General features: G+C 44.7%; 1 protein-coding gene across 1 annotated transcript in view; it reads left to right on the forward strand.

Annotated features, from left to right (window-relative positions):
- The first annotated feature begins 6,395 nt into the window (after nt 1-6,395).
- LOC128685386 (sodium-dependent noradrenaline transporter) overlaps nt 6,396-25,613 on the forward strand; it is a 136,072-nt gene continuing 116,854 nt past the window's right edge. Inside the window, exon 1 of the mRNA XM_053771901.2 lies at nt 6,396-6,735. Within this exon, the coding sequence (XP_053627876.2) occupies nt 6,718-6,735 (18 nt within the window). The 5' untranslated portion in view covers nt 6,396-6,717. The remainder of the gene's footprint in view (nt 6,736-25,613) is intronic.

Here is a 25,613-nt window from a genome sequence, read left to right on the forward strand (position 1 = left end):
ACTGTGCCAAACAGTGCTACACTGCGCCACACTGTGCTACACTGCTTCACTGCACTACACTGCCACACTGATACACTGCGCCACACTGCGCTATACTGCGCCACATTGTGGTACACTGCCACACTGTGTTTCACTGCCACACTGTGTTTCACTGCCACACTGTGCTACACTACTGCATCGCACTGTGCTATCCGGCCGCACTGTGCTACACTGCCACACTGTGCTACACTGCCACTCTGTGCTACACTGCCACGCTGTGCTACACTGTGCCAAACAGTGCTATACTGCGCCACACTGTGCTACACTGTGGTACACTGCTTCACTGCACTACACTGCCACACTGTGATACACTGCGCCACATCGTGGTACACTGCCACTGTTTCACTGCCACACTGTGCTACACTGCTGCATCCCACTGTGCTATCCGGTTGCACTGTGTTACACTGCCACACTCTGCTACACTGCCACACTGTTCGACACTGCCACACTGTGCTACACTGCCACACTGTGCTACACTGTGCCAAACAGCGCTACACTGTGCCAAACAGTGCTACACTGCGCCACACTGTGCTACACTGTGCTACACTGCTTCACTGCACTACACTGTGCTACACTGCTGCACCCCACTGTGCTATCCGGCCGCACTGTGCTACACTGCGCCACACTGTGCTACACTGCCACACTGTGCTCACTGCCACACTGTGCTACAGTCCCACACTGTGCTACAGTCCCACACTGTGCTCACTGCCACACTGTGCTACAGTCCCACACTGTGCTCATTGCCACACTGTGCTCACTGCCACACTGTGCTACGCTGCCACACTGTGCTACAGTCCCACACTGTGCTACAATCCCACACTGTGCTACAGTCCCACACTGTGCTCACTGCCACACTGTGCTACACTGCCACACTGTGCTACAGTCCCACACTGTGCTACAGTCCCACACTGTGCTACAGTCCCACACTGTGCTACACTGCCACACTGTGCTACAGTCCCACACTGTGCTACAGTCCCACACTGTGCTACACTGCCACACTGTGCTACAGTCCCACACTGTGCTACAGTCCCACACTGTGCTACAGTCCCACACTGTGCTACAGTCCCACACTATGCTACACTGCCACACTGTGCTACAGTCCCACACTGTGCTACAGTCCCACACTGTGCTACAGTCCCACACTGTGCTACACTGCCACACTGTGCTACAGTCCCACACTGTGCTACAGTCCCACACTGTGCTACAGTCCCACACTGTGCTACAGTCCCACACTGTGCTACACTGCCACACTGTGCTACAGTCCCACACTGTGCTACAGTCCCACACTGTGCTACAGTCCCACACTGTGCTACAGTCCCACACTGTGCTACAGTCCCACACTGTGCTACAGTCCCACACTGTGCTACAGTCCCACACTATGCTACACTGCCACACTGTGCTACAGTCCCACACTGTGCTACAGTCCCACACTGTGCTACAGTCCCACACTGTGCTACAGTCCCACACTGTGCTACAGTCCCACACTGTGCTACACTGCCACACTGTGCTACAGTCCCACACTGTGCTACAGTCCCACACTATGCTACACTGCCACACTGTGCTACAGTCCCACACTGTGCTACAGTCCCACACTGTGCTACAGTCCCACACTGTGCTACAGTCCCACACTGTGCTACAGTCCCACACTGTGCTACAGTCCCACACTGTGCTACAGTCCCACACTGTGCTACACTGCCACACGGTCCTCACTGCCACACTGCTACACTACGGCACACTATGTCACTATGTTACACTGCTCCGTCTCATCAACACGTACTTTAGAGCATACTATTGTTATATTTATGGCCTGTATATATATATATATATATATATATATATATATATATATATATATATATATATATATATATATATATATATATATATATATATATATATATATATGTAAATATATATATGTTGTGCCGAATAGGTAAACCTGGTCAATTAGCAAGAACTTATTTGTAAAGTAAAAGGACACAAGTGCAACTAATGTGACATTTATTGTGGCAACGTTTCGCTCTCCAGGAGCTTTATCAAGCCATTACAAACAATACATGGACACAGAGGGTATATAAAGGCTCAGAGTGAGGTGAATACTAGTGAGGTACCATTCCGATGTTCACTAGTGGTAGTAGTAGTAGTAGTAGTGGTAGTGACAAAAGCAATTAATTCGTACATGAGTAAAAGGATATAAAAGCTATTACTTGGGTAACATAAAAATAGGTTGGACAAATATAAACTGGAATGAGGCAGGTTGTTTCAGTGTTCACTCTCTGTGCTTTGTGTAGTATAACAGGAGAGACTATGTGATGGCAGGGTTTACTGTTTTCAGGAGGATTCTTGCTAAGACTTCGGAGATGGTGAAGCTGCCGTTGTTTTGTTTAATTGTATTCGAAACAGCGATCAGTGCTGATTCAAGGCACTTGCGTGTGCGGAAATTAGTTTCTTTTATCACTAATTGGGCGTCTCTGAATTTCATAAGATGATTGGTGGAATTTCGGTGTTGTACACAGGCGTTGTTTAAGTTGTCGTTCCTACATGCGTATATGTGTTCATTGAGGCGGGTGTCGAGGTTTCTTGCTGTTTCACCTACGTAGATCTTGTCACAGCCTCCACAGGGTATAGTGTAAACTCCTGCATTGACTGGTTCGTGGTGCTTGGGTTTTGTCCTGGTTAGATCCTTTATTGAAGTGGTAGAAGCGATGGCGACTCTGGTGTTAGCTTGTGAAAGTACTTTTGAGACGTTTAGTGCAACCTGGCTGTTGGGAAGAATTATAACTTTGTTGGGAGCGGTGTTGATGCGTGGAGAATTGATGATCTGAAGAGCTCTTTTCTTGCAGTCTTTGATGAAAAAAGAAGGAAATTGTAACTCAGTGAATGTTTGGTGAATGTAAGTACATTCCTCGTCAAGAAACTCAGGACTACAAATTCGGTATGCTCTTAGGAAAAACCCGATGATGATGCCTCTTTTGGTCTTGGTATCTTGACTGGAATAGAAGTGTGTGAGATCATTTTTATTGGTGGGTTTCCGATAAACTTGAAATCTTAGAAAGTTAAGACACATGTGCAACATCTGGATATCTTTATTGTAGACGTTTCGCCATCCAGTGGCTTTATCAATACAGATTCTAGGACATAATAGGAAGACAGTAGAACTATATACAAAAGATGAGGTAATCAGTCCCTCGACCTTGGAGTTAGTGTTCACAGCATCGTGGTGGAGGAGAGTCCAGACTCTCTTCCACCACGATGCTGTGAACACTAACTCCAAGGCCGAGGGACTGATTACCTCATCTTTTGTATATAGTTCTACTGTCTTCCTATTATGTCCTAGAATCTGTATTGATAAAGCCACTGGATGGCGAAACGTCTACAATAAAGATATCCAGATGTTGCACATGTGTCTTAACTTTCATATTGTCGGTATTTTATACCTTTCTTGCACAACTTGAAATCTTAGGTTGTTGTCTACTTTGTGAATGAGGACGTCGAGGAAAGGTAGCTTGTCATTGGACTCTTCTTCTAGTGTAAACTGAATCGCTGGTTCAACTGCGTTGAGCCTTGCCTGAAGATCCCGTACATCAAAACGTTTTGGAGTTATTACGAGGACATCGTCCACGTAACGTAACCAAGTGACGCTTGAAGGGATGATGTTGGCGAAGTGTTCGGACTCTAGGTGTTCCATGTATAAGTTGGCTAGGACGGCACTTATTGGGGACCCCATTCCCATTCCCATACGAACCTATCAGCACTCAACAGTGGGAGACGCTCACCAAAGACTTTCTATACAAAAGCAGACAAATACTCAAACGCACTAGAGAAGGGAAGAAACTTCTGTACTTGTTACCAAGCAACCCTAAACCAGCACACATGTATGGTTTACCCAAGACCCATAAACACAATATTCCTCTCAGACCAATCACGTCAGGAATAGGCAGTGCTCCACACAAACTAGCCGGAGTTCTTGCCAAACATCTTTCCTGCCTTCTGGGGACCATCAGCCCCGCTCATCTTAAACACTCAGGCGACCTTCTCAACCGCATCCGTAACCTCTCCATCCGTAACAAGAAACTAAGCAGTTTGGATGTGACTTCCCTCTTCACAAAAGTACCTACCAAAAAAGCCATCGAGGTTCTACGACGTAAAGTCAACCAGGACCTTAATCTTCCTTTACCTCCCGGAGATTTTGTTGACTTGATTGAACTCTGTGTTAACTTCAACTGTTTTTCCTTCAATAACAAGCTCTACAAACAAACCTACGGCATGGGAATGGGGTCCCCAATAAGTGCCGTCCTAGCCAACTTATACATGGAACACCTAGAGTCCGAACACTTCGCCAACATCATCCCTTCAAGCGTCACTTGGTTACGTTACGTGGACGATGTCCTCGTAATAACTCCAAAACGTTTTGATGTACGGGATCTTCAGGCAAGGCTCAACGCAGTTGAACCAGCGATTCAGTTTACACTAGAAGAAGAGTCCAATGACAAGCTACCTTTCCTCGACGTCCTCATTCACAAAGTAGACAACAACCTAAGATTTCAAGTTTATCGGAAACCCACCAATAAAAATGATCTCACACACTTCTATTCCAGTCAAGATACCAAGACCAAAAGAGGCATCATCATCGGGTTTTTCCTAAGAGCATACCGAATTTGTAGTCCTGAGTTTCTTGACGAGGAATGTACTTACATTCACCAAACATTCACTGAGTTACAATTTCCTTCTTTTTTCATCAAAGACTGCAAGAAAAGAGCTCTTCAGATCATCAATTCTCCACGCATCAACACCGCTCCCAACAAAGTTATAATTCTTCCCAACAGCCAGGTTGCACTAAACGTCTCAAAAGTACTTTCACAAGCTAACACCAGAGTCGCCATCGCTTCTACCACTTCAATAAAGGATCTAACCAGGACAAAACCCAAGCACCACGAACCAGTCAATGCAGGAGTTTACACTATACCCTGTGGAGGCTGTGACAAGATCTACGTAGGTGAAACAGCAAGAAACCTCGACACCCGCCTCAATGAACACATATACGCATGTAGGAACGACAACTTAAACAACGCCTGTGTACAACACCGAAATTCCACCAATCATCTTATGAAATTCAGAGACGCCCAATTAGTGATAAAAGAAACTAATTTCCGCACACGCAAGTGCCTTGAATCAGCACTGATCGCTGTTTCGAATACAATTAAACAAAACAACGGCAGCTTCACCATCTCCGAAGTCTTAGCAAGAATCCTCCTGAAAACAGTAAACCCTGCCATCACATAGTCTCTCCTGTTATACTACACAAAGCACAGAGAGTGAACACTGAAACAACCTGCCTCATTCCAGTTTATATTTGTCCAACCTATTTTTATGTTACCCAAGTAATAGCTTTTATATCCTTTTACTCATGTACGAATTAATTGCTTTTGTCACTACCACTACTACTACCACTAGTGAACATCGGAATGGTACCTCACTAGTATTCACCTCACTCTGAGCCTTTATACCCTCTGTGTCCATGTATTGTTTGTAATGGCTTGATAAAGCTCCTGGAGAGCGAAACGTTGCCACAATAAATGTCACATTAGTTGCACTTGTGTCCTTTTACTTTACATATTGTCGGTAATTCTACCAACTTTATTACAAGAACTTATTTAAAATTTAGTCCTTTCTAAATTTTCTCTTTTACGTTTGAAGATGTAGATGAATGGTTCAGAGAACCGACAAGTTGATAAATTAGACACATGTGCAACTCTTGCACATGTGTCTAATTTATCACGTTTAAAGATACATTTTTTTCATTTTTGTTCTTTTGTACATAAATGTTCATTTAGGTTCTTTTGTACCAAAAGAACATTTGAAAGCTTACCTAACCTCCAGGTAACCTCCAGGTAACCTCCAGGTAATCCAGGTAACCTTATTATAACAAGTGCAATGTAATTTAGCCTACTACTGTGATTCTTGAAAGATCATTACAAACACTCTTCGCATAGTTTTGAGGAACCAAAATTTTCTGTTTTGAGGGGAAGAGTTCTGAAAAATCTAGAATGATGACCAAGTATACCTTATTAGAATGTCATTAGTTCCATTATCTTTAACTGACACGAACGGTACTTCGTTATTAACGCTGTCTTCACGAATGTCTTATAAACCTAATCAATAAAAATTCAAGGAAATAATATTTAACTGTGGTTAGTGGTCTACTTCAAAATTTTCTTATTCTTATGAGGCACGGAAGACACAAATGGACCTACACGTCACTGCAGTATGGAGAACACACACTCAGATTATCATCTGTATTATCAGAGGAAGATATAAACACATGATCACTGACACATCATATGTGGCAGCTGGTCTCAAGATGTTGCCCAGTACTTCACACCCCACCGGCCTACAACAACGTCTCAGTCCTCTGATAAACTCCAAGTTTCATTGACTTTCTTGTTTTGCTATAATCACGCGTATTAATATTAACTTTGACTTCAGCGTTTTGCTTCTGGCGAGTGTGAGAGCAAGAAAATATACCGATGGCTTGAAAACTTTATTTGCATCACTTTTAAGAAACTTATAAATAAGACATTAAAATCTTCTGCCGGTTGTTAAGATACTGGAAGACACAGGTAACACTGTACAACTGAAGTAAGGTGGTCTCCAGACTGTGCCGCTTGTTATAACAAAATGACACAAACATTGGAGGTAAGTGTAACAACAGTAACGTCAACAAGTACAAGAATTAATTATTTTTTACCATTGTATATTTCTTTTATTGATTTCAATGGACTGTTGAAGAGAGAAAATATGTTTAGAAGCACTGCAGATAAAATATATTAAGAACCATTGCAGATAGTCGAATTATGTATAATTTTGTTAACGTTCAAAGTAAAACCTTTAAGCCAATGAAAACAAATTATGAGTAACTTACAAAGGTTATACAAGAGCACTCAGAGACCTTTGGATGCTCGTATAAACACCAAATAAACCTTACCAACATTTAAAAATGACTAAAAAAACATGCGAAGCACTTTATGAAAAATAAAAACATTATTTCAAGTATTTAAAACCTCAACTATTCGGAGTCATACTTGCCGCATCTCTGGGCTGGTTGTATACTGATGACCTACATATTAAAGAGTCCATGGTCGTACTTGTTACCAGGAAGGAAAATATCTCCAACTTATCAGCTCAGAAAAATTCACTTCATTTTCCAAGAGAATATATGTTACATTTCTTGCCACTAACATCAGGTATTCAACATAGTCTTCTATCCTAATGAAACAGATGCAGCATGATTTGGTAGACTGCTGATAATATATTTAAAAGCGTTATTTAGAAAAACCGCTAGAGAAACTAAATCGGAACGATGTATTTCGGTCGCTGCGCTATTAGAGAAAGGTATCCCCGTACTGCATAACCCTAGCCCTTTGTTCCTCAATGCTCGCAACAGGAATAGTTCAAAGTGCATCCTAAGTTCGTAATGCAGTTTAAAATTATCATTGTAGATTTGAAGCGAATTAGAAGAGGTATTCACAAATCATCACATACCCGGAGAGGGTTCCGGGGGTCAACTGTAATAAAGCAAATCAGCCCCTCAAGCTTTACTTATGTAAAGTGTGATAAATATTCGTTGTGAAAATTTCATGACTGTCCTCGCTGTGTATTCTTGTCTATATCCTCACCTATTTACTATGTACATAGTTCTGTAACTCGGGTGAAAGAAATAAGTGCAGTTTAATTAAAAAACTACATAGGTAATGTCATCTACCATAAATGTTGTATTGAAATATAATGCAGAACAAGTTAAATGTTTAATTGAAAAAGTACTATCAGTATTATTTATTATTATTATTATTATTATTATTATTATTATTATTATTATTATTATTATTATTATTATTATTATGGAAAATATTGTATATTTTCCGAGAAAACAGTGTATTTTGTATGTAAATTGCTGGAATATATTGTAGGTAATAAAACTTAATTTGTAAATAAATAAAGAACCAGCGAAAATGGTGAGCGTCGCTGGGGAGAGACGCCATTGTTTTGAACTGGGCAAAAGGCACGCTAGTGAAATATGCATAAATTTCGTCGCTCTGGAGGTTAAATTGTGATTGAAACTTCCCAAATAGGAGCACAAATTGTTGGAATTGCAATCCTGCATAACTTGAGAAGGCGAGTGGACAGGACAGCCAGGGAACCCCAGTTAAGTCATGTCTATTTATGTTGAAATTCTGGCCAGTATTTTCTTCATATTTTAGGCAGGGGTTTGTGTATGACACACCAAGTAATCTCCAGACAAATTGGTGAGTGGTATTATTATAAATTCTCCTTCAGTGTATATGTAGTCATTTATTAAAATTAACGTACAGTCCACATATTTATTTTAATGTTGTAACAGAATTCCTGGTGATGTATATTTCATTTAAAATTAATATAGGTCCAGAGTGACTTGTGGAGATATGACAGTGGTAGGTATCGAGGGAGGACATTTTTTGCGACCTAGGTGTCCCAAAATTACTACTTGTCTCTGTAACTTTGATAAAGAATAATTATCTTTGTTAACATTAATGGTATGTATCTAATGAGATTCATCCAGGTAATTTTAAATATTCCACAATTATTATTATTATTATTATTATTATTATTATTATTATTATTATTATTATTATTATTATTATTAGTGTAGTCATCTGTATATGAGTAAAATATCACTATTACTGTAAGAGCTGTAAATTAACTAAAGAAATATATTTGAATAGTGATCCCCCTCGCATGTTGTTTTTCTATTATTGGAAGTTCCAATATGTTTTCACGAGAATTCTTGTACAAGGAGAACTTCGTAGACTAGCCTCCACGCCCATCTCCTTTGTCGGTTTAAGCAGTTTTTTTTTTTTTTTTTTTTTTTTTTGACTGTTCATATACACGTATTCTGCTGCTAACAAGGTTTAGCAGCAACCAGGCTACCCCCCTTCCCCGAAGAGCTGCATACAAATTTATAGAAGTGCGTGGATGACTGAAGAGATACTGAGGAAAGGAGATAGTTTTCTAGAGACCTTGAAAACCCTTGCCCTGGAGGATCAGTCTTGGCTTGCATTCTGGGATTAAGAAAGATCTCAGCAGCAGCTCGAAGAAGAAATGTATCAAGGCATTTAAAACAAGGGAGGTAACCCTAGACAGTACGGTAAAGCAATGGAGTTCCTTGGGAACTAATGTGTGGAGGTATTTCTAATGTCAATAAGTCTGTTCTGCTATAATGTTAGGTATTTGATGCTAATAATTCTTTCGTTTCTTTGGTGCTAACAAATTCAGATTTCCTTGTAATGCGTTTATTAAATTGTAAGTGGTTTTATCTGAGTATGTTTTACTTCCCCCTTTGAGCCATGTGTATTAGGCCCATTTGTTTTCAGATTAAATTAAGTAACATATTGATATAATTTTTTGGGAGAGTCAAGCCCCTGATAAAGTGCCTACTGCTCAGTTGTCAGGCCAAGCTACCCTAAGAGCCAGTACTTATCAGGACCCCTATCTTATTATAACTATCCTCTATTGTTTCTCACTGGGTTTTATCCTGCTGTAACCCAAACTCCGTGTTTTCCTTCCTTCTATGACTATGGCTACTTTTATCTCTTCACTATTAAAAGAGCAGGTGGTGGCAGCATACTTCCAAGAGAATAGAGCGCTACCTTCTGTTCTCTCATATTCTAGTGATTTTCCCTTGTTATTTGTTCTTTATGAAATTCTCATACTTCTGTCCACTCCGAGCCTCTACCTGACGGAACAGACAATATGGCATCGTCTGGTGCTTCGCCCACCCTAAGGTGGGACTAGGGTGGAAGCTGCGGCTCTTCACAACGCCCCCGCGGCTCGGTCTGAGACCAGGCCTCGTGGTGGATCAGGGTCTGATCAACCAGGCTGTTACTGCTGGTCGCACGCAAGCTGACGTACGAACCACAGCCTGGTTGGTCAGGTACTGACTTTAGGTGCCTGTCCAGTGCCTTCTTAAAGACAACCAGGGGTCTATTGGTAATCCCCCTTATGTAGGCTGGGAGGTACTTGAACAGCCTAAGACCCTGGACACTTATTGTGTTGTCTCTCAATGTACTCGTTGCGCCCCTGCTTTTCATTGGGGGACTGTTGCATCTCCTGCCGAATCTTTTGCTTTCATAGAAAGTGATTTTCGTGTGCAGGTTTGGTACCAATCCCTCCAGGACCTTCCAAGTGTATATTATCACGTATCTCTCTCGCCTGCGTTCCAGGGAATACAGATCAAAGACCTTCAACCTTTCCCAGTAATTTAGGTGCCTCATCGTGCTTATGTGTGCCGTGAAAGTTCTTTGTACACTCTCCAGGTCTGCAATATCGCCATCCTTGAAGGGGGCCGTTAGTGTACAGCAGTATTCCAGCCTAGAGACCACAAACGATTTGAAGAGAATCATCATGGGCTTGGCTGTCCTAGTTTTGAAGGTTCTCATTATCCATCCTACCATTTTCCTAGCAGATGAGGTAGATACATTATTGTGGTCTTTGAAGACGAGGTCCTCTGACATTATCACTCCCAGGTCCTTCACATTACTTTTCCACTCTATTGTATGGTTAGAATTTGTAGTATACCCTGACACATTTTTAATTTCCTCAAGTTCTCCATATCTGAGTAGTTGAAATTTCTCCTCGTTGAACTTCATATTGTTTTGAGTGGCCCATTCGAAGATTTGGTTGATGTCCGCTTGGAGTCTCGCGGTGTCTTCGATGGGGGTCACTGCCATGGTAATTTGGGTGTCATCCGCAAAGGAAGACACGAAGCTATGACTTACATCTCTGTCTATGTCAGAAATGAGGATAAGGAATAGAATGGGAGCGAGTACTGTGCCTTGTGGAACAGAGCTTTTTACTGTGGTTGCCTGGGACTTTACTCTGTTTACTATTACTCTTTGTGTTCTATTTGTCAGGAAGTTATAGATCCATCTACCAACTTTTCCTGTTATTCCTTTATCACGCATTTTGTTCGCTAGCACACCATGGTTACACTTGTTGAAAGGTTTTGCAAAGTCTGTGTATGCTACATTTGTATTTTGTTTTTCCTCTACAACATCCAGGACCTTTTCATAGTGGTCCAGTAGCTGGGACAGGCAGGAGCGACCTGCTCTAAACCCGTGTTGCCCTGGGTTGTGTAATTGATGGGTATCTAGGTGGTTGGCGATCTTGCTTCTTAGAGCCCTCAAAGATTTTTATGATGTGGGATGTTGTTGCTATCGGTCTGTAGTTCTTTGCAATTGCTTTACTGCCACCTTTGTGGAGTGGGGCTATGTTTGTTGTTTTTAGTGTGTGTGGGATGACCGCTGTGTCCATGTTCCCTCTCCGTAAAATGCTGAAGGCACGCAATAGGGGCTTCTTGCAGTTCTTGATGAACACAAAGTTCCATAAGTCTGGGCCTGGGGCAGAGTGCATGGGCATATCATTTATTGCCTCTTCAAAATCTTGTGGAGTTAGAATAATATCCGAGATTTTTGGGATGTCCAAATTCTGGGTTTCGTTCATAAAGAATTCATTTGGGTTGTCAACCCTTAGTATGGGCAGTGGCACGCTGAACACTGAGTCATATTGGGACTTTAGTATCTCACTCATTTCTTGGCTGTCATCTGTGTATGTCCCATCCCGCCTAAGCAGGGGCCCAATACTGGGTGTTGTTTTTCCCTTAGATTTCGCATAAGAGAACAAGTATTTTGTTTTTCTTTTTTTTTCAGTTTCCTATGTGGCTTTTAGTTGTTCCTGTGATTCTTGTCTCCTGTGAGATTCCTTCAGCCTAAGTTTGATATTTGCAATTTCATTGACTAGTGCCTCCCTTCGCATTTCCGATATATTGGTCCCACTCAGCAGCTCTGTGACTCTTCGCCTTCGTCTGTATAGGGAGCATCTCTCTCTTTCTAGTTTACATCTTCTCTTTCTTTTTCTTAATGGAATGTGTCTTGAGCAGATTTCAAGAACCACAGAATTATTTTTTTCAAGAGAAATGTTAGGATCCATGTTGTTTAAGATATCTTCCCAGCTTGTTTCATATAGGACATGGTTTACTTGATCCCATTGTATGTTTTTGCTATTGAAATTGAATTTCGTGAAGAGACCTTCATGACTGCTCACATTTTGCTGGTCAGAAGTCCTGTGCATACATGTCTGTACCTCTATTATGTTGTGATCTGAGTGTATTGTCTTTGATACAGTTATATTACATATCAGATCGTCGTTGTTAGTGAAGATGAGGTCCAGCGTATTTTCTAGTCTTGTAGGCTCTACTATTTTCTGGTTTAAGATGAATTTGGTGCAAAGATTTAATAGTTCGTGTGGAATGGAATAGAAATTAACATCATAATTTCCACGATAAAAATGGCAAATTAAAACTTATACAGCCCAAATCACCGGCTTTAAAGGTAAACTGAAGAGGCCTTGTCTTGTTATCTTAGAGAGACCAATATCCTAAAATACACTGACACATAAAGTCTGAAGCCTAAAATACATAAGCACATTAGGTTTGAAACCTAAAATACACTGGCACATTAAGTTTAAAGCCTAAAATACACTGGTACATAAAGTTTGAAACCCCTCCTTCGGTGCATCAAGTTATCAACATTGAAGGTAATCAGATAAGGCACTTGGAAATTATCACATGAAAAGCACTGTTTCAATTCTCCCGATTTCCTCCAACAAATAAAAAGATAAACTGATACCAACACCAAAATCAACCCAAACTTTTCATTAAAAAAAGATGGTACTGAGGGCACACAGATGTTATGGGTACATGAAAGTACATAGTGCAGATTTAACTTGAGATAACCTAATGTAACTGGTTTATGTAAAATTTGACAAATTTGCACGCACACAAAGGAAACTTAATGGGTACTATCCTGGCCATAATATGTATCAGCTGATATATGTTACGTTGTATGTGCAAAACGGTGTGAAAATTTCTCACTATTTTCCACATACAACTGGCAGGTGTACATGTACACAACTGATTTTTACTCTCTATGGTTGAATTAGGTAGCTACTTTTTTTTTTGGGGGGGGGACATTTGAAGCTATGCCTCAGTGGGTTTAGAAAGTTATCAGAGGTATTCCAGGATACTGGGAATGGATTAAACTTCGATCAAAGGGCTACTGCACATGTAATCTTGCCCTAGTTACCATACACCAGCACTGAAAATTTGAAGCTGATTGGATGAGGCTTTCTCTTGTAACAGGCGAAATAAAAACTAAAAGATGGAGGAAGAAAAAAAACTCAAGCAACTACATGAAGGTCCTTCTGGGATATTTAAAATTATCAAAAAATTACTAATTGGTGGAAAGTTCAGATTGAGCAATCATCAGCAAAATGATTTTAATATAAATGTCCATTAAACCATAACTATTGGTTGTGAAGACATACCTGGTCTTTAAAAAATGCATTACGAAATGCCTAGCGAGAAAAAAATCGAGAAGTTTTCACGTATTATGGAAGAACTGTGTTATATTCATGGGGATGCACTAGACCCGTAGGGAGTCAGTGCCTGGGAATGGAACAAAAGCGTATTCAGCAAAGGGGAGGGGGGGGGGGTAGCTCTAATTCCTTAGATCACTACTTACAAAAAAATTTGTATTACATAAAAAAAAAATGTATGTCCAGCGTGTTGATGAGGTATGACGGGAAAAACATGGTTCGTGATGGGTGTCTTAATAAGCAATATAGTTACACAAATTTTGTAAAAAAAATGTTGTAGGTATTGTTAGTCACCATAAAAGATTACTGGGACTGATGTTTACTATCTTGAGTAATATAAACTAAATTGAACCTTAAGATGTCTACAAATCACTTTTACATACTAGTATAAAATCCGTACAATGGTTCTAAGAGAACATAGGCAATTAGGGTAGTTAAATTGCAGATTTTTTCTAAGCTGTGAAGATTTTTTAATTTTCCTAAATTTAACATGTTTAAATTTGAAAAATATAATAATTACGTAATAAAATGTGATGCTATTTGGACCCTTCAAAAAATTTCGAGTGAGGGGGGATGTGGAAGAGCCGGGGAGTAATGCGGGGGAGACGCCATTTTGAATTTAATTCATGTAGGTTCGTACTTCCAGCCCAGATCTTCTCCAGATGGCGACCCCGCGATTGCATTTAATGTGTGAGCACTGGACTTTATTGTGCAATGTAATTCGGTGTCTTCCGAGGCCATTTTTTTTTTTTTTTGTTTTTTTCAAATTCAAATTCAAACTTTATTCTCTTTAAGTATTACAATGCTGAGTTTACAGAATTTGGTTATTGTGTGGTTTACATGTAGTAAAATGATAATTACAGAGTGAACCACTAGAACGCCTAGCATGGCTAGGCATTTCGGGCAGACTTATATTAAATCTTAGGTTTAAAATGTTACAAAATTATGAGATAAGTTGGTATTATGGCTAAGTGACTAAATACTAGTTGTGAGTTTAGCAATGTGAATGCTTTTGTTTTGGCACTTTACATAGTTTCAGTATTGGAGTATCACAGGCCAACTTATGACTAGTTAAGATTCATTATTTTGAGATTGAGATTGATATTTCTGTTTATGGTCAAATGGGTGAGTGAGTGTAAGTGTGAACCACCAGGTGGTATTCGTATTATTAGTTGACAGGGTGTATCAGGGAGATAAGATGTTTTCTGATGGTAGTTTTGAAGGTGATGAATGTGTCTGCAGTTTTGGAATTTTCAGGTAGGGTGTTCCAGATTTTAGGGCCTTTGACATACATTGAATTTTTGTAAAGGTTTAGTCGGACACGGGGAATGTCATAGAGATGTTTGTGTCTGGCGTTGTGCCTGTGGGTTCTGTCACAACTATCAAGAAAGCGTTTTAGGTCAAGGTTAATACTGGAATTTAAGGTCCTGTAGATGTAGATTGCACAGTAGTAAGTGTGGATGTACTGAACAGGGAGTAAGTTTAGATCTATGAAGAGTGGGGGGTGTGTTGCCAGGGATAGGATTTAGTGATTATTCTTACTGCGGCTTTTTGTTGGGTTATTATTGGCTTTAGGTGTGTTGCTGCAGTTGAACCCCAAGCACAGATAGCATAGGTGAGGTATGGATATATAAGTGAATGGTATAGTGTGAGAAGGGCAGTTTGCGGCACGTAGTATCGTATCTTGGAGAGGATCCCAACCGTTTTGGATACTTTTTTGGTTATGTGTTGGATATGGGTGCTGAAGTTCAGGTTGTTTATCGAGGTATAGGCCTAGGAATTTGCCCTCATTATGCCTGGTAATTAGAGTGTTGTCGATCTTAATGTTAATTTGCGCATCTCCTGCTCTGCTACCAAACATAATGTAGTAGGTTTTGTCAACGTTCAAATTCAAATTCAAATTCAAAGTTTATTCTCTATAAAGATTACAATGTTGAATTTACAGAATTTGGTTGTTGTGTGGTTGGGGTGTTTCGGCCTGAATTTGTAATAGGAGCCCATGTTAATATCCCCTGCTGAAGAATTGGGACAGGAAATTTGCAGGACCTCAAGAAATGTATGTGAATGGTGGAACATCACTCACAGGGAAGTGCACCACTAGTTCTTACATTTAAATCACTAGCTGGCCAGTGTAAGGTCTAGGTGTTAGGTAGGTGTTGTGGTGTGATCCATCTACAGTAATTAAATGGTAAGTGTTAATACCATTTATATTTTGTGTAGCCAGCATGCCTAATCCTATACAGCCCACACCATTTTAATTACCAGAGTAGCTGGTTTTAATATTATAATTATTAATTTAATGTCAGGTCTAGTTTTTTGTGAGAGTGGTGAAGAAGTGGGCAGTCGAGGGAGTTACAGTTCAACAACCTACTGTGACTAAGTCCCACAAATTACTTGCAGATAATAAGTCTCATGCAGGTGATTTGCTCACATACTACTACTACTACTACTACTACTACTACTAATAATAATAATAATAATAATAATAATACTAATAATAATAATAATAATAATAATAATAATAATAATAATAATAATAATAACTTTCACATAAGCAATCTAAATATTGATGCTGGAAATGGTTTTTCAACAAGATATAACTAAATCTCAAAATCCGTAAATGATTAACAAGTTCTGTTTCACTTTGTTGCTTCAATCACATATTATGGTACATAAATGATTTTTATCATCGAAAGCGAGAATTCCTTTCTGCAGAAAATGGTTTTAGCGCAGTTCAAGAGTCTGAAAAATATTTCAGGGCATATAGATTTTGGATTGACTCCGGTATTATGTGAAAACATTCTAAATTTAGAGATTCAGAAACGGCAAAGCCGTCAGCCCTTATTGTTTATAATAGGAAGGTCGGGGAGGACATCACCAGGTTAACAAAGGTTGTGAAGGTGTGCAGTCTAAAACTATCAATTTCTTGGTATACGCCCAACACATGTAAAGATTAAAAAAAAAAAATTATTAACACGAGTTACACGTGTTTTGTTTCACCAGAGAGATAGTTCTACGCATCCAAAATCCACTATCACACTACGAAAGTTTTCAAAGATTTCCCACGCCCCATAAGTGCTTTATCAAAATCTGGTATCTGTTTATCAGACCACCCATGACCAGTGATTACCCTCAATATTTTATTTTTATAGCTCTTATAGACCTGCCTCGGCATTATAATAACTGTTATGTAAAGTAAGTGGCTCCAGACATTTACAACATTTAGTATAGCGTCATCAGCGTGGTAGGGGGTACTAACTCACTCAAGATATATATACGTGATCACTGGGCCACGAGGCTTTAATGGTAAGGTTTAAAGAACATCACTTCTGTGACTGGTATGCTTCAGCGGACACTAGCCGTGACCCTACTGTTTTTTCCTCAGGTTACGTTAGGTAAGATTTGTCAGGAAACAGGACGAGTGTTTCCTGGTGCGGGTTTTAAGTCATATGGTGACCAGCAGTTGGGCCTTTTGGTCATCTGACTAAGACCTTCAGCTGGCTTACCGGTTCACCCCTTTAGAAATTAACGTTATAATTATAACCGTACTGTATATATAATAATTTCCACACAGTCCCAGAAGCTTTCATAGTACGAGAAGAATGTACTGTGTCTCACCACCCACTGTCCCTAGTGTGTGGTGAGTCGTCCATGACAAGTTACCACTAATCATTATATAAGTATCATTTCTCCAATTATCAGTGACGCCACGTAATCGTTATATTAATAACCCTGCTCAAATTATCATTGCTGTCAATCATTATATCAGTAAACCACGGTACAGGCGGGGATTGAACTCGCGGTGATTGAGTCGTAAAACTCCAGACGGACGCGTAAGTCATTGGGCCAGCTGGCTACAATAAGATTCATCCAACTAGGTATATATATTCATCATAGGAAGGTTAGCAGAGGCACCAGTGTGACCACAAATGCAAGTTTTTAGAGATGAATCTCCCGCCAGCTAACCTTCCTATGGTGTATGAATATACCTAGTTGGATGAATCTTATTATAGCCAGTTGGCCCGGTGGCTAATGCGTCGGTCTGGAGTTTTACGACTCACTCACCGCGAGTTCAATCCCCACCAGTACCCTGGTTTGTTTGCAATCGTGTCATTACGATTTCGTGAGTCACTATATCAGTATCCTTGCTCCAGTTATCAATGATGCCATGTAATTATTATATCAGTATCTTTACACCAGTTATCATTGACGCCACGTAATTAATTTTATAAGTTATGACCGTTACATCAGGATTGTCGGTGAGAACAGATTGCTGCTGAAACAACAAATTAAAATCCAGTGTAAACTTTCTTTATATCGAGCATGAGTGTCTTCCTTTCCAGTGTCATCCAGTTAACCAGCAGAACCTTACTAAGGCAGAGTCTCGTATGCCCTTGAGTGTCATCCCTGCCAACATCGACCCGTTAACTCGCAGATATCTATTTCATCTCCTTGAGTGTTTTTCTTACCTCCGTCCATTTGATGCTTGTCATGTGCTTGTCTCTGATAATTTGGTTTTGGAGCCCTTATTGGTAACGCTTCATGTTATCATGACTTTGACTGTACAAATGTTCAAATGGGCCATAGGTAGGGTCAAAATCGGCCGCAGTAGGAGGTGAGTCGTACGTGAGCTACCAGGGTCTTCCTTAGTTGGTAGTGTGCCGTACAAGATAGCTAACAGGTCAGGCCCTACTGTGTGATGAGTGGTTCCAGTGGATGGTGAGTCGTCCATGACAAGGTAGTAGTTAATCATTATATTAACATTCTTGTTCAAGTTATTACAGACACCATGTGGCATCAATGATAATTAGAACGAGGTTACTAATATAATAATTAAGTGGTAGCTTGTTATTAGCGACTCATCACCCACTAGGGACAGTGAGTGGTGAGTCACAGTACATTGTACAATGCAAGTTTCTGAGGCTATGGGAAGAGACAGTAGGGCCACAGCTAGTTGCCGTTGAGGCAGACAAATCACATAATCATTGTATTAGTATCACACAAGAAATAACAGATATACTATAAAAAAAACCCAGCTCCTTGACCTACCCAATCAGTTTCTTTATCATGTGATGCTCAGGTTTACTGCTGTGATGTATTAATTACGACGGTTACTCTAGTTGCTGTTAATTAGAGATGAGTGGCAGGGAGTCAATTCTTAAACTCCAATTACATCTATTTCTGCTGTTTGGCCCGAACAAACGTAAAATAAACCACAGAAAAATTAATCAAAGTAACCATAAAATGCCGCTGCGTTAATAGTTGAAACAGTATTTTATATCTGTCATTACAATAATAAAATATACTGCATTTATTGCATTAACTAAAAAAAAAACTTCTTGAGATTAAAATAGGTAGGTTGTACATGTACTCAAACTTCCACAGTTGTCAACACGGATTTCTTCATTAGATGAAGTCTGACAACAAAACTTTTATGCTGCTATTGTTATAAATCTTACAGTATTATCCCCTTCCACACACTATACCCCACCAGCACCCAACCCCCTTCCCTTCCACACACTATACCCCACCAGCACCCAACCCCCTTCCCTTCCACACACTATACCCCACCAGCACCCAACCCCCTTCCCTTCCACACACTATAACCCATCAGCACCCAACCCCCTTCCCTTCCACACACTATACCCCACCAGCACCCAACCCCCTTCCCTTCCACACACTATACCCCACCAGCACCCAACCCCCTTCCCTTCCACACACTATACCCCACCAGCACCCAACCCCCTTCCCTTCCACACACTATACCCCACCAGCACCCAACCCCCTTCCCTTCCACACACTATAACCCACCAGCACCCAACCCCCTTCCCTTCCACACACTATACCCCACCAGCACCCAACCCCCTTCCCTTTCACACACTATACCCCACCAGCACCCAACCCCCTTCCCTTCCACACACTATACCCCACCAGCACCCAACCCCCTTCCCTTCCACACACTATAACCCACCAGCACCCAACCCCCTTCCCTTCCACACACTATAACCCACCAGCACCCAACCCCCTTCCCTTCCACACACTATAACCCACCAGCACCCAACCCCCTTCCCTTCCACACACTATAACCCACCAGCACCCAACCCCCTTCCCTTCCACACACTATAACCCACCAGCACCCAACCCCCTTCCCTTCCACACACTATACCCCACCAGCACCCAACCCCCTTCCCTTCCACACACTATAACCCACCAGCAGCCAGCCCCCTTCCCTTCCACACACTATAACCCACCAGCACCCAACCCCCTTCCCTTCCACACACTATAACCCACCAGCAGCCAGCCCCCTTCCCTTCCACACACTATACCCCACCAGCACCCAACCCCCTTCCCTTCCACACACTATAACCCACCAGCACCCAACCCCCTTCCCTTCCACACACTATACCCCACCAGCACCCAACCCCCTTCCCTTCCACACACTATAACCCACCAGCACCCAACCCCCTTCCCTTCCACACACTATACCCCACCAGCACCCAACCCCCTTCCCTTTCACACACAATACCCCACCAGCACCCAACCCCCTTCCCTTCCACACACTATAACCCACCAGCACCCAACCCCCTTCCCTTCCACACACTATAACCCACCAGCACCCAACCCCCTTCCCTTCCACACACTATAACCCACCAGCACCCAACCCCCTTCCCTTCCACACACTATAACCCATCAGCACCCAACCCCCTTCCCTTCCACACACTATAACCCATCAGCACCCAACCCCCTTCACTTCCACACACTATAACCCACCAGCACCCAACCCCCTTCCCTTCCACACACTATAACCCACCAGCACCCAACCCCCATCCCTTCCACACACTATAACCCACCAGCACCCAACCCCCTTCCCTTCCACACACTATAACCCACCAGCACCCAACCCCCTTCCCTTCCACACACTATAACCCACCAGCACCCAACCCCCTTCCCTTCCACACACTATAACCCCTCAGCACCCACCCCCCTTCCCTTCCACACACTATAACCCATCAGCACCCAACCCCCTTCCCTTCCACACACTATAACCCACCAGCACCCAACCCCCTTCCCTTCCACACACTATAACCCACCAGCACCCAACCCCCTTCCCTTCCACACACTATACCCCACCAGCACCCAACCCCCTTCCCTTCCACACACTATAACCCACCAGCACCCAACCCCCTTCCCTTCCACACACTATAACCCACCAGCACCCAACCCCCTTCCCTTAGACACACTATAACCCATCAGCACCCAACCCCCTTCCCTTCCACACACTATAACCCATCAGCACCCAACCCCCTTCCCTTCCACACACTATAACCCACCAGCACCCAACCCCCTTCCCTTCCACACACTATAACCCACCAGCACCCAACCCCCTTCCCTTCCACACACTATAACCCACCAGCACCCAACCCCCTTCCCTTCCACACACTATAACCCACCAGCACCCAACCTTCCCTTCCACACACTATAACCCACCAGCACCCAACCCCCTTCCCTTCCACACACTATACCCCACCAGCACCCAACCCCCTTCCCTTTCTCACACAATACCCCACCAGCACCCAACCCCCTTCCTTTCCACACACTATACCCCACCAGCACCCAACCCCCTTCCCTTTCTCACACAATACCCCACCAGCACCCAACCCCCTTCCCTTTCACACACAATACCCCACCAGCACCCGACCCCCTTCCCTTCCACACACTATACCCCACCAGCACCCAACCCCCTTCCCTTTCACACACAATACCCCACCAGCACCCGACCCCCTTCCCTTCCACACACTATACCCCACCAGCACCCAACCCCCTTCCCTTTCACACACAATACCCCACCAGCACCCCCCCCCCTTCCCTTTCACACACAATACCCCACCAGTACCCAACCCCCTTCCCTTTCACACACAATACCCCACCAGCACCCAACCCCCTTCTCTTTCACACACAATACCCCACCAGCACCCAACCCCCTTCCCTTCCACACACTATACCCCACCAGCACCCAACCCCCTTCCCTTCCACACACTATACCCCACCAGCACCCAACCCCCTTCCCTTTCACACACAATACCCCACCAGTACCCAACCCCCTTCCTTTCCACACACTATACCCCACCAGCACCCAACCCCCTTCCCTTCCACACACTATACCCCACCAGCACCCAGCCCCCTTCCCTTCCACACACTACCCCACCAGCACCCAGCCCCCTTCCCTTCCACACAATACCCCACCAGCACCCAGCCCCCTTCCCTTCCACACACTATACCCCACCAGTACCCAACCCCCTTCCCTTCCACACACTATACCCCACCAGTACCCAACCCCCTTCCCTTTCACACACAATACCCCACCAGTACCCAACCCCCTTCCCTTACACACACAATACCCCACCAGTACCCAACCCCCTTCCCTTTCACACACAAAACCCCACCAGCACCCAGCCCCCTTCCCTTCCACACACTACCCCACCAGCACCCAGCCCCCTTCCCTTCCACACACTACCCCACCAGCACCCAACCCCCTTCCCTTCCACACACTATACCCCACCAGTACCCAACCCCCTTCCCTTTCACACACAATTCCCCACCAGTACCCAACCCCCTTCCCTTTCACACACAATACCCCACCAGCATCCAACCCCCTTCCCTTTCACACACAATACCCCACCAGCACCCAGTCCCCTTCCCTTCCACACACTATACCCCACCAGTACCCAACCCCCTTCCCTTCCACACACTATAACCCACCAGCACCCAACCCCCTTCCCTTTCATACACAATACCCCACCAGCAGCCAACCCCCTTCCCTTCCACACACTATACCCCACCAGCACCGAGCCCCCTTCCCTTCCACACAATACCCCACCAGCACCCAACCCCCTTCCCTTCCACACACTACCCCACCAGTACCCAACCCCCTTCCCTGTCACACACAATACCCCACCAGCACCCAACCCCCTTCCCTTCCACACACTATACCCCACCAGCTCCCAACCCCCTTCCCTTCCACACACTATACCCCACCAGCACCCAACCCCCTTCCCTTCCACACACTATACCCCACCAGCACCCAGCCCCCTTCCCTTCCACACAATACCCCACCAGCACCCAACCCCCTTCCCTTCCACACACTACCCCACCAGCACCCATCCCCCTTCCCTGTCACACACAATACCCCACCAGCACCCAACCCCCTTCCCTTCCACACACTATACCCCACCAGCACCCAGCCCCCTTCCCTTCCACACACTATACCCCACCAGCACCCAGCCCCCTTCCCTTCCACACACTATAACCCATCAGCACCCAACCCCCTTCCCTTCCACACACTATAACCCATCAGCACCCAACCCCCTTCCCTTCCACACACTATAACCCACCAGCACCCAACCCCCTTCCCTTCCACACACTATAACCCACCAGCACCCAACCCCCTTCCCTTCCACACACTATAACCCACCCGCACCCAACCCCCGTCCCTTCCACACACTATAACCCACCAGCACCCAACCCCCTTCCCTTCCACACACTATAACCCACCAGCACCCAACCCCCTTCCCTTCCACACACTATAACCCATCAGCACCCAACCCCCTTCCCTTCCACACACTATAACCCATCAGCACCCAACCCCCTTCCCTTCCACACACTATAACCCACCAGCACCCAACCCCCTTCCCTTCCACACACTATAACCCACCAGCACCCAACCCCCTTCCCTTCCACACACTATACCCCACCAGCACCCAACCCCCTTCCCTTCCACACACTATAACCCACCAGCACCCAACCCCCTTCCCTTCCACACACTATAACCCACCAGCACCCAACCCCCTTCCCTTCCACACACTATAACCCATCAGCACCCAACCCCCTTCCCTTCCACACACTATAACCCATCAGCACCCAACCCCCTTCCCTTCCACACACTATAACCCACCAGCACCCAACCCCCTTCCCTTCCACACACTATAACCCACCAGCACCCAACCCCCTTCCCTTCCACACACTATAACCCACCAGCACCCAACCCCCTTCCCTTCCACACACTATAACCCACCAGCACCCAACCCCCTTCCCTTCCACACACTATACCCCACCAGCACCCAACCCCCTTCCCTTTCTCACACAATACGCCACCAGCACCCAACCCCCTTCCCTTCCACACACTATACCCCACCAGCACCCAACCCCCTTCCCTTTCTCACACAATACCCCACCAGCACCCAACCCCCTTCCCTTCCACACACTATACCCCACCAGCACCCAACCCCCTTCCCTTCCACACACTATACCCCACCAGCACCCAGCCCCCTTCCCTTCCACACACTATAACCCATCAGCACCCAACCCCCTTCCCTTCCACACACTATAACCCATCAGCACCCAACCCCCTTCCCTTCCACACACTATAACCCACCAGCACCCAACCCCCTTCCCTTCCACACACTATAACCCACCAGCACCCAACCCCCTTCCCTTCCACACACTATAACCCACCAGCACCCAACCCCCTTCCCTTCCACACACTATAACCCACCAGCACCCAACCCCCTTCCCTTCCACACACTATAACCCACCAGCACCCAACCCCCTTCCCTTCCACACACTATAACCCATCAGCACCCAACCCCCTTCCCTTCCACACACTATAACCCATCAGCACCCAACCCCCTTCCCTTCCACACACTATAACCCACCAGCACCCAACCCCCTTCCCTTCCACACACTATAACCCACCAGCACCCAACCCCCTTCCCTTCCAAACACTATACCCCACCAGCACCCAACCCCCTTCCCTTCCACACACTATAACCCACCAGCACCCAACCCCCTTCCCTTCCACACACTATAACCCACCAGCACCCAACCCCCTTCCCTTCCACACACTATAACCCATCAGCACCCAACCCCCTTCCCGTCCACACACTCTAACCCATCAGCACCCAACCCCCTTCCCTTCCACACACTATAACCCACCAGCACCCAACCCCCTTCCCTTCCACACACTATAACCCACCAGCACCCAACCCCCTTCCCTTCCACACACTATAACCCACCAGCACCCAACCCCCTTCCCTTCCACACACTATAGCCCACCAGCACCCAACCCCCGTCCCTCCCACACACTATACCCCACCAGCACCCCACCCCCTTCCCTTGCTCACACAATACCCCACCAGCACCCGACCCCCTTCCCTTCCACACACTATAACCCATCAGCACCCAACCCCCTTCCCTTTCTCACACAATACCCCACCAGCACCCAACCCCCTTCCCTTTCACACACAATACCCCACCAGCACCCGACCCCCTTCCCTTACACACACTATACCCCACCAGCACCCAACCCCCTTCCCTTTCACACACAATACCCCACCAGCACCCGACCCCCTTCCCTTCCACACACTATACCCCACCAGCACCCAACCCCCTTCCCTTTCACACACAATACCCCACCAGCACCCAACCCCCTTCCCTTTCACACAGAATACCCCACCAGCACCCAACCCCCTTCCCTTTCACACACAATACCCCACCAGCACCCAACCCCCTTCCCTTTCACACACAATACCCCACCAGCACCCAACCCCCTTCCCTTCCACACACTATACCCCACCAGCACCCAACCCCCTTCCCTTCCACACACTATACCCCACCAGAACCCAACCCCCTTCCCTTTCACACACAGTACCCCACCAGTACCCAACCCCCTTCCTTTCCACACACTATACCCCACCAGCACCCAACCCCCTTCCCTTCCACACACTATACCCCACCAGCACCCAGCCCCCTTCCCTTCCACACACTACCCCACCAGCACCCAGCCCTCTTCCCTTCCACACAATACCCCACCAGCACCCAGCCCCCTTCCCTTCCACACACTATACCCCACCAGTACCCAACCCCCTTCCCTTCCACACACTATACCCCACCAGTACCCAACCCCCTTCCCTTACACACACAATACCCCACCAGAACCCAACCCCCTTCCCTTTCACACACAATACCCCACCAGTACCCAACCCCCTTCCCTTTCACACACAATACCCCACCAGCACCCATCCCCCTTCCCTTCCACACACTACCCCACC

The sequence above is a fragment of the Cherax quadricarinatus genome, chromosome 8, assembly GCF_038502225.1.
Source record: "Cherax quadricarinatus isolate ZL_2023a chromosome 8, ASM3850222v1, whole genome shotgun sequence".
Classification (NCBI taxonomy): domain Eukaryota; kingdom Metazoa; phylum Arthropoda; class Malacostraca; order Decapoda; family Parastacidae; genus Cherax; species Cherax quadricarinatus.